This window comes from Mesoplodon mirus (genome assembly GCF_964341445.2).
Source record: "Mesoplodon mirus genome assembly, chromosome: 2".
Taxonomy (NCBI): domain Eukaryota; kingdom Metazoa; phylum Chordata; class Mammalia; order Artiodactyla; family Ziphiidae; genus Mesoplodon; species Mesoplodon mirus.
The window spans coordinates 231217726-231228993 of record NC_138977.1 but is presented as its reverse complement, the minus strand read 5'-3'; the positions used below and the strand labels follow the sequence as shown (position 1 = coordinate 231228993).

General features: G+C 46.9%; 1 protein-coding gene and 1 pseudogene across 2 annotated transcripts; both read left to right on the top strand.

Annotated features, from left to right (window-relative positions):
* Positions 1–245: 245 nt before the first annotated feature.
* LOC309797607 (pre-mRNA-splicing regulator WTAP-like) lies at positions 246–1113 on the top strand (annotated as a pseudogene). Its single transcript has 2 exons — positions 246–835; positions 1053–1113. The product of its transcript is annotated as a pre-mRNA-splicing regulator WTAP-like (transcript).
* A 3552-nt stretch (positions 1114–4665) lies between these two features.
* Positions 4666–10622, top strand: LOC309816445 (olfactory receptor 6B1-like; the record flags this gene model as incomplete). Its single annotated transcript, XM_082643939.1, is given in 7 exon segments — positions 4666–4744; positions 5476–5567; positions 8504–8563; positions 8704–8875; positions 9644–10080; positions 10084–10108; positions 10111–10622. Coding segments are annotated over 7 exon segments (1377 nt in total).
* Positions 10623–11268: the final 646 nt, after the last annotated feature.

Here is an 11268-nt window from a genome sequence, read left to right as displayed (position 1 = left end):
AATCAGCCTCCCTGACTTCAGACTATACTACAAAGCTACAACAAAGTAATCAAGACTGTATGGTACTGGCACAAAAACAGAAAGATAGATCAATGGAACAGGATAGAAAGCCCAGAGATAAACCCACGCACATATGGTCACCTTATCTTTGATAAAGGAGGCAGGAATGTACAGTGGAGAAAGGAGAGCCTCTTCAATAAGTGGTGCTCATTTTGTGGCAGCAAGACCTGCAGATAAAGGGGAGAGCCGGGGCAGTGGCGGGAGGAGGAGCACAGGGGCCAGTGGCAGCAGGGTCGGGTGGCCTGGGCAGCGAGCGGGTAGCGCGGGATCAGCCTATGTGACTGGGCGGCGCCAGCACGGCCTCCATCAGGAGAGGATTCAAGATGACCAATGAGGAACCTCTTCCTAAAAAGCTTCGACTGAGTGAAACAGACTTCAAAGTTATGGCACAAGATGAATTAATTCTCAGGTGGAAACAATATGAAGCATATGTGCAAGCTTTGGAGGGCAAGTACACAGATCTTAACTGTAATGATGTAACTGGCTTAAGGGAATCTGAAGAAAAACTAAAGCAACAACAGCAAGAGTCTGCACGCAGGGAAAACATTCTTGTAATGTGACTAGCAACCAAGAAGCAAGAGATGCAAGAGTGTACTACTCAAATCCAGTACCTCAAGCAAGTCCAGCAGTCTAGCGTTGCCCAACTGAGTTCAACAATGGTAGACCCAGCGATCAACTTGTTTTTCCTGAAAATGAAAGGTGAACTGGAACAGACTAAAGACAAACTGGAACAATCCCAAAATGAACTGAGTGCCTGGAAGTTTACGCCTGATAGGTAAACAAATCATACTCCCCAGTCAAGACTTCCCTGACAGTCCCACTACGAGAAAGCTGTGGTGGGACAGCCAAATACTCGTTTCCACACCAAGACTCAGACTTTTTGAGCCAAAAAGCCACATTCTTATACTATCCAGCTTGTAATGGTTAATGTAAAACTTACCAGATGAACCTTGTGTTTCAGCTTTTTTCTCTTCCCCCTCCCCTTGCTTCAGAGGCCTGATGGTGTCAGGCTACTCCAAAGAAGTGGCCACCTCCGAAAAATTCCCCTTCTAGAACGTGTAGACACTTGACAAATGTTTCTGTTTGAAGAAAATAGAGGGAGAAACAGAAGTCTTAAGTCTGTGGCACACTGTGTCTTCAGACAGTTTGGAGGAATGAAAACCTAGAGATTTAAAATCATGAATTGAACATGTAAAATTGTAGTAAATGTAAAGATGGAATATGCATCACTCTTAACCTTGAGCATAGTGACTTAGAGACACTGTATATCAGTTTTGCCAATAAGACTGTGGACTTCGTGATTGTTGTTGAACTTCTGGGTCAAACTCAAATGAGGTGAATTTTGCCTTTAAAGGGTTTATTTGCTAAGAACCAACTTAATAGTCATGAGAGAATCAAATAATAGATGGTAGTACAAGTAGTTCATATATTTAACCATTTAGTTTGGGGCTCCATATTACCTGACTGAGCCTTAAATCAATGTGGTTTTACTCAATGGTTTGTCCTTTGAATGGTTGCTAATACTGTAGATAATCTTATTGAGGACTGTACAAATAATGAAGGTGTGGTATCAAACTTCAGGTCTAAACTGTTTGAAGCATTATAAACATTCATTTCACAACTAGATTGTATAAGGATATTAGCTGTGATGAGATTCACTGCGTTATTTTTTTCAGTAGTAAAATTTATTAAATCCCCATTCCATCAACAGGCACATGTTGAAAGAGCATTGTCGTTGGTGTTAATGGGGGAATGTGTTCCTTCATTGTATTTGGGCCTTTTGTATTGTACTCTTGATATTAAATTAAATGTGCCTTGAAAAAAAAAATAAGTGGTGCTGGGAAAACTGGACAGGTACATGTAAAAGTAGGAGATTAGATCACTCCCTAACACCATACACAAAAATAAGCTCAAAATGGATTAAAGACCTAAATGTAAGGCCAGAAACTATCAAACTCTTAGAGGAAAACATAGGCAGAACACTCTATGACATAAATCACATCAAGATCCTTTCTGACCCACCGCCTAGAGAAATGGAAATAAAAACAAAAATAAATAAATGGGACCTAATGAAACTTCAAAGCTTTTGCACAGCAAAGGAAACCATAAACAAGACCAAAAGACAACCCTCAGAATGGGAGAAAATATTTGCAAATGAAGCAACTGACAAAGGATTAATCTCCAAAATGTATAAGCAGCTCATGCAGCTCAATAGAAAAAAACAAACAACCCAATCCAAAAATGGGCAGAAGACCTAAATAGACATTTCTCCAAAGAAGATATACAGACTGCCAACAAACACATGAAAGAATGCTCAACATCATTAATCATTAGAGAAATGCAAATCAAAACTACAATGAGATATCATCTCACACCAGTCAGAATGGCCATCATCAAAAAATCTACAAACAATAAATGCTGGAGAGGGTGTGGAGAAAAGGGAACCCTCCTGCACTGCTGGTGGGAATGTGAACTGGTACAGCCACTATGGAGAACAGTATGGAGGTTCCTTTAAAAACTACAAATAGAACTACCATATGACCCAGCAATCCCACTACTAGGCATATACCCTGAGAAAACCATAATTCAAAAAGAGTCATGTACCAAAATGTTCATTGCAGCTCTATTTACAATAGCCCGGAGATGGAAACAACCTAAGTGCCCATCATCGGACGAATGGATAAAGAAGATGTGGCACATATATACAATGGAATATTACTCAGCCATAAAAAGAAACAAAATTGAGCTATTTGTAATGAGGTGCATAGACCTGTCATACAGAGTGAAGTAAGTCAGAAAGAGAAAGACAAACACCGTATGCTAACACATATATATGGAATTTAGGGGGAAAAAATGTCATGAAGAACCTAGGGGTAAAACAGGAATAAAGACACAGACCTACTTGAGAATGGACTTGAGGATATGGGGAGGGAGAAGGGTAAGCTGTGACAAAGCAAGAGAGAGGCATGGACATATATACACTACCAAACGTAAGGTAGATAGATAGTGGGAAGCAGCCGCAGAGCACAGGGAGATTAGCTCGGTGCTTTGTGACGGCCTGGAGGGGTGGGATGGGGAGGGTGGGAGGGAGGGAGATGCATGAGGGAAGGGATGTGGGAACAGATGTATATGTATGACTGATTCACTTTGTTATAAAGCAGAAACTAACACACCATTGTAAAGCAATTATACTCCAATAAAGATTTTAAAAAAAGAATCAATGACAAATATATGTCATATAGAAATCAACATCTGTATTATAGAGACTTCATTAAAATCTATTTTCTCTCAAAAATAAATAAATAAATAAATATTGAAAATTTTGACTGTGTTAAAATTATGAACTTTAACACCTCACCAGAGAAGATATACAGATGAAAAAGAAGCTTATGATAAGATGGTCAACAAAATTTACTAGAAAATTGCAAATCAAAATAAGCAGGGATTTCCCTGGTGGTCCAGTGGTTAAGACTCTGCACTTCCACTGCAGGGGACACGGGTTTGATCCCTGGTCAGGAAACTAAGATCCCATATGCCCCACAGTGCAGCCAAATAAATAAATAAATAAATTTTTTAAAAAGGAGATTCCACTACACACCTATAAGAACAGCTAGAATCCAAAAGCCTGACAATGCACAATGCTGGCAAGGATGTGGAGCAAAAGGATTCTGCTTCATTGCTGGTGGGAAAGCAAATGACAAAGCCACTTTGGAAGATAGTTAGGCAGCTTCCTAACAGCTAAATGTAGTCTTGTCATATGATCTAGCAGTCACACTCCTAGGTGTTTGCCCAACTGATCTGAAAATTTATGCCCACAAAATAAACTGCATGCTAGTGTTTACAGCAGCTTTATCCATAACCACCCAAAACTGGGAGCAACCAAGATGTCCTTCAATAGGTGAGCAAATAAATAAACTGTGGTCCACTTAGTGCTAATTCCATACAGTGGAATGTCATTTAGCACTAAAAAGAAATGAGCTATCAAGCCACGAAAAGACATGGCTGAATCTTAAAGGCACATTGCTAACTGAAGAACACCAGTCTGAAGAGGCTACACACCGTGTGATTCCAATTTTATAACATTCTGGAAAAGGCAAAGCGGTGGAGACTGTAAAGGTCAGTAACTGCCAAAGGGTCAGGGGGGAGGAGAGAGGGTTTAACAGGTGAAGTTCAGAGGATTTTCAAGGCAGCGAAACTATTCTGTGATAGTGTAATGGTGGATACATGATATTGATACTTGTTAAAACCCATAGAATTCTACCGTACAAAAAGTGAACTTCAATGTATATAAACTTAAAAAAAATCATTTAGGAGGCTCGGGGACTCTAGATGGAATGCAGAAGGTGGCAAACAATTGAACTGTATAAGGAATGCAAGAAAAACCTCACTGCAGGGCGTGGGGTGTAAAGGTGCTAATCTAAGTAACCTTGGGAATGAGTGGAGTCTGTAAGACCAATGGCAGGAGAAACTACCCAGCGCTGTGCTCTAGTTGACAAAGCTTTTTCCTAGCTGAGTACAGGTTAACAATTCTACCGCCACTTTGCATGTACACTGGAACTGGACAATTAAGTTAATGCATGGTGGGCAGTGGGAGGCAGGGGTTTCATGTCGCCGTGGACTTTCACAGATAAGCGCAGCAAGGCGGATGGAAAGGTCCACGTGGTGATGGATCAGAGGCGGAGACGTCAGTAAGGTCTCGTGTTTGGCTTAGCACAGACACAGGTGTTACATACAGAAATCCGTGTGGAAGTGTGTGCACACAGGTTACTGTACACACAGGCCTCCTTGCTCTGTCAGGCAAGGGGGCCTAGAGATAACAGTACCCTGGTAGCGACAAACACTGCTGGCGCCCAGAGGTTGCTTTCTTTTTTTTTTTTTTTTGGCCATGCCTCGTGGCACGAGAGATCTTAATTCCCTGACCAGGGATTGAACCTGTGCCCCCTGCAGTGGAAGCTCAGAGTCCTAACCACCGGACCACCAGGGAAGTCCCCAGAGGTTGGTTTCTAATATCATCATCTAATAAAAGGCACCAGGGCTCCTTGGGGAAATGGCTGATTCCAGGTATGGCAGGAAATGTGCAGGATGAGCCTGGGGCATCTCAGCACCAGAAAGTAAGTACTCAAAAGAAAAGCCAAAATGATGGGGCCTGTCCAAGGGGCCCAGGAATCATCTGAGAGCTCCCAGTGACAGAAGCTGGGATGGTTCGAGCAACAAAATAATTAGAATAGCATCAGGTTATAACCCAAAGTATGAAATAAAATCCATGAGTCTGTACTGATATAAAGGACTGATTGGATAAATAAAGAAATGAGGAGAAAAGACAAATCTTCCATGCAAAAGAACTGCAAGTGATTTAGGTCTATATTCCTTTCTCAAGGGGGGAGAGCGTGACCGCCCCCCTCTCCACTCCTTAAGTGTGGGCTGATGTAATCACCTCCTTCCAGAGAGGACAGTGTGGAAGGCTGGTGGGTAACCTGACAGGAGAGATGACACACGGCCTCAGCCAGGTGATCAAGGTCAACACTTGATTCTTGTTGACAGTATGGACCTCTGATATGACATGATGAGAAGGGCACTTTATCTCTGTGGTCTTACCCCCAAAGACCCATAATCCCAGTCTAATCATGAGAAAAACATGAGACAAACCCTAATTTGGGGACATCCTATAAAAGAGATTACCCAAACTCCTCAAAACTGTCTAAAAAAAAAGAAAAGTATGAGAAACTCACAGCCAAGAGGAACCTAACGAAGCATGACAACTAAATGTAATGTGGTGTTCTGGATGGGATCCTGGGACAGGAAAAGAACATTGGGTAAAAACTAAGGAAATCCAACTAAAGTATGGACTTTAGTTGATAATAATGTATCAATATTGGTTCATGAATTGTAACAAACGTACCCCACACTAATGTAAGATATTATCATTAGGGGAAATTGGGTATGGGGTGTATGGGAACTGTCTGTACTAAATTTGCAACTTTTCTGTAAATCTAAAACTGTTCTAAAATAACTGAAAAATTAAGAACTTCTGTTCATCAAAAGACATCTTAAAGGAACTGAGAAAAGCTATAAACTGGGGAAAGATATTTGCAAAACATGGTAAAAATTAAAAAACACTAATGAAGTGAATCAAAGATGAACCAAAAAATGAAGAGATAGACCATGTTCATGTATTGGAAGATACAATATTGTAAAGATGTTAATTCTCCCCAAACTGATCTAGATTCAATGCAATTCCAATAAAAAATTACAACAGAATTTTTTTCATAGGAATCAAGTAGCTGAATCTAAAATTTATGGAAAAGCTAAGGAACTAAAAGATCCAAAGCTACTGTGAAGAACAAGAACAGTCAGAGCACTCACACCAGCCGGTTTCAAGCCTAGAAAGCTGTCCTAATCAAGGCAGTGTGGTATCAGAGAGAGGACAAACTTAGAGACAAATGGAACAGAACAGAATCCAGAAATAGACCCATGAACACAGATCACTCACCAATACAGGTCCATATTCTAGAGCATTAAATAAGTCTCAAACTCTAAAAGATTCAAAATTATGCAAAGTATGCTCTCTGATTACAATGAAATTAAAATATCTGGAGAAATATCTCCAGAAAATCTCCAAATACTTGGAAATTAAAGAACACTCTTCCAGACAACCATGGTCTATCTATATAATGGAACGGGCACAGACACCCTGGACATGCCTCAAAAACATGCTGACAGAAACCAGAAACAAAAGAGGGGATATTGGGTGGTTCCGTTTCTCTTACATTCTAGAAAGAACCAGAATTAATCTATGAAGAAAAGAATCAGAACAGTGGTTGCCTCGAAGTGGGGGATTAAGGGTTGACTGGGAAGGAGCATGCTTCTGGGGTGAAGGAAGTTTGTATCTTGATGAGGTGCAGGTTCCATGCATGTGTGCATTCGTCAAAACTCATCAAACTTAACACTTAAGGTCTGTGCACTTCGCTGTGTAAATTACACCTCAATAAAGGAATTTAGAAAAGGATAAAAAGAGAACGCCTGCAAATCAATAAGTAAAAGGTGGCACCATGGAGAGAAATGGGCAAAAGACACACACACACACACACACACACACAGAGGCATCTCACAGAAGCAGAAACACTCACTGACACTAACGATATCAAGAGAAGCAGGGAAAGACAATTCACAGTGAGATGCTATTTTTACCCTCTAAATTGGCAAATATTAGGAAATCCGCCACACCCTCTGTTGGAGAGGATGTAGTTCAGTGGTCGGGGTGTGATCACTTCAGCCACTCTGAGGAAAGAACTTGGCATTTTCTTGCAGTTGCATGTGAAGTGCAGCCCAGCACTCCCATTCGTAGGGGTAGCTGCAAGAGAAACACTGGCACCCAGCACTCAGGAGCTGTGCACAAAGAGCAAATTCACGAATCATGAGGCAGACACGACAGAATGTTACTGCACAGGTGTCAGAATGAATGCAGTACAGCTACCAAAAAGAGTAAGAATCTTAGCAACAGAAAAAGCAAGACCCAGAAGACAGCATGTAGCATGATACCCTTTGTTATGACGTTTGAATACGAGCAAAACTAAGCAATGTGTTATCTATAATTAAAATGCTTTAGGCAGCAGGGGAACCCCCGTGAGTGGTCCCTCTGAGAGGGAAGCAGGGGTGGCAGAGGGGAGGAACTAAGGTCACTTATTAGCCACTGTGTAGGTCTTGAGTGGAGAGCAGGTTTACAAGAGTCCTTTACCTTATTTTATACAAACGAATAAATTAATGCTCTGCATGGAGAGGAAATAAAACGAACGCTATCAGGTGGCAGCCCCTCCCTTTTGGACCTCAGGGAAGGGCCTTGAGACTGGGAGCCAGTCTCAGGCGTCACCAGGGCCAGGGCACCTGGAGGGCAGGTAATAGGCCGGGCTCTATTTGTCCCGTGGGGAAGGCGGGAAGCCCCCCACCCCTTACATCATATTCCCCCCTCACAGTCCCTCCATGGACCCTGCAAATTGCTCTGAGTCCCGCTGTGTCCTCCAGAGGACAGGGCTGGGGGGCAAAGCCTCTAATGAGCCCCATAAGAGCCACCTGGGCCCCGAGGCAGCAGGACCCAGTGGGATGCGGCACTTCCCCTAGACCCTCCCCGGAGACCTTCTGCGAGGGGAGGGGTAGAGCGGGTTGGCAGTGACCTTGGTCTTGAGGCAAAGGGCCTGGGGGTGCTACAAGGGCAGCACCTGCCGGGTGCCCCCAACACCTGCCACCAAGTGGCATGGCATAGACAGCAGGGCACGGGCTTCTGGAGCCCCCAGCCCGAATGCCCCGTGTCCAAGCTGGCCCACCAACCCCGGTTCTGCAGCCCCTTCTCAGCCTCTTCTGCCGCATCACTGACGGGTCTCACATCACCAGGGACTGGAGCACAGTCCTCAGTCCTGCACCCCCCCACCAGCTCTGAGCCCTCCTGCAGCCCCTCCCCACGGGGCTGGGCACCGGGCGCTATCAGTGGGGGTCTCCGAGCCCCTTCGAGGTGAGCCAGGAGCAGCCACCAGCTCAGCCCCGGCACAGGGAAGGTAAACGTAGGAGGAACCGGCTGAGGGTCGCCCAAGAAGTACACTTGCCGGCGGGAATCACCCTCCACCTCCAGCGCGCCCCGGTCCTGCTGGACAGACCCCGACCTCGCAGAGTAGGGGAGGGGCTGAAGAGGAGCTGAGGCCCCAGGAGCCCCTCACTCACCAGTGGGGAGCACTGCCCGGCTCCGCCCCAGCCCGCCACACCTCCCTGCCGCCCGCCCATCCATCAGACACCCAACTCCTGGGCGTCCTGGCACGAAAGTCCCAAAGTGCGTGGCCCTTGAAAGGCTCTGAGTGGACCGATTCCACCATCCCTCAAAGGCCACTTTGATGCTCAGAACACACAGGATAAAGACCTCAGGCCGGTTCAAGGAGAGCCATGTGGGGACACGAAAAGTGGGGATGAACCCTCCCACCCCCTCCCCCGCCACACCTCCAGCCCTGCAAATCCCTGGCCCAGGTTTTCCTCACCCCTGGAGAGCCAGCTGGCCATCTGATGGAAGTGGTGTCCTTCCTGAGGCATGAGGGACCCTGGCCAGAGAGCAGCATGGAGCAGCAGTCCCTGGGGGCCCACGTGGAGGAGGCCAGAGAAGTGCCCAGACACACAGCCTAAGATGGCACACCAGGCAGGCAGAATGGGTCTTCTCTCCTGCTATGTGCACACATACACCTGTGTGTGAGTGTGTGTGCATGTACCTGGGGGTGTGTGCAGGAGTGCACCTGTGTGTGTGTGTGTGCGCACGCGTGCACAAGCACAGGCACTCCCACGCCTGTCCATGTACCTGGTGCTGGGATAGGGAACAGTACGCACCTGAGAGCATCCACATGAGTGTGGAGGTAAGAGGTGTATCTGCGCGCACTGGTGTGCAGGCACCGAGGCCCCCTTGCCAGGTGTTAGCTCGGGGTGAGGTGCGTGCTGGGCTGAGAGGGGGTCAGTGCTGCAGCAGCTTTGAGAAGGGTTACAGTGCCCACATGCAGCTCTCACGACCTGGCCCCCTGCCCAGCACACATCACACCTGCTTCTCTCTGCTGTCCAGGGTACTCAGAAGTGACCCCCCTGCCAGGGAGGGCTATGAGAAACTCCACCAACTCCACTGAGACCTTGGTGACAGATGTCATCCTGCTGGGCTTCCCTGAGCTGTGCCACCTTCAGGGGTCACCGCTCGGGTCATTCTTCACGATCTACATGGTGACTGTCCTGGAGAACCTGGCCATCGTGGTGACCATCAGAGCCAGCCGTCCACTGCACACACCCATGTACTACTTCCTGGCCAACCTGTCGGTGCTGGAGACCCTCTACACTTCGGTCACCATCCCCAAGCTGCAGGCTGGCCGCCTGGTCTCGGCGAGGACCATCTCCTTCTCAGGCTGCCTCACGCAGCTGTTCCTCTTCCTCTCCCTTGGCTCGCCTGAGTGCTTCCTCCTGGCCACCATGGCCTGTGACCAGTTCCTGGCCATCTGTCACCTGCTGCACTAGCCGGCCATCATGGGCTGGAGGCTCTGCTCAGTCTAGCCCTCAGCGCCTGGCTGGGTGGCTTCCTGGTCTCCTTTGTGTCCATGGCTCTCACCTCCTGCCTCAGGCTCTGCAGCCCCAACATCTTCAACCACTTCTTCTGTGACATCTCACCCCTGCTGCAGCTCTGCTGCTCCGGCACCATCACCATCGAAGTGCTGGACTTCGTGGCAGCCCTGGCTGTGCTCGTGACCTTCCTGCCAGTGACCGTGGTCTCCTATGCTCACATCGTGGCCACGGTGCTGAGCATTCCAGGAGGGTCCGGCTGCCAGAAGGCCTTCTCCACCTGTGCTTCCCACCTGGCGCTGGTGGCCATCTTCTACACCACCACCATCTTCATGTACGCCTGGCCACACGCCATCAGCTCCTTCGACTTCAACAAGCTGGTGTCCATGGTCTACTTTGTTGTGACCCCACAGCTCAACCCCAACATCTATTGCATGCAGAACCACGACATCAGGGAGGCCCTGGCCAAACTCCATCAGGCCCCTGGCCCCTCCTAGCACCAGCTGCAGGGGGAGGAACTTCAAATCCGTCCCCCGTCATCTGCTCACAGCCACCAGCCCACACCAGGCAGGCGGTGGCTCTCTCCCACTAGTGCAGCCAGCAAGCTCCTCTCTTCCCCCCTCACCCTGAGACGGGAGCACAGTGGGAGCAGCCGAAACTCCAAAGGCTCCAGCTGCCTCTCACTGGGAGCTTCAGCACCCGATCAGGGGACAGCTCCTCAGCCCAGGACGAGCTCACTGTGAGCTCCCAGGAAGGTCCCCCTCCACCGTCACTCCCCCGACCACCTGTAACCTGGTCAATCTCTGGCTTTCCCCCACTCCTGGAAGCTTTCAAGATCTCTTTGTTGTGTTTGGTGTCCAGGGTATGCTTTTTTTTTTTTTTTTTTTTTTGTAGTTATCATGCTTGGAGTTTGTCATGCTTCTAGAATTCGAGACTTGCTTTCTCTCATCAGTTTTGGAAAGTTATCAGCCATTATCTCCTTAAACACTGCATCTGCCTCATTCTTCCTTCCTCTCCTTTTGGTTTCAAAAGTGCATGTATGTTGGAATGCACAGCTTTGCATAACCACTACGGGCAGGCATTTAAAGGCGTCGTCACCTCCACAAAACTTGTAGTTAACCCGGTGAGGACCCACCCTTTGTG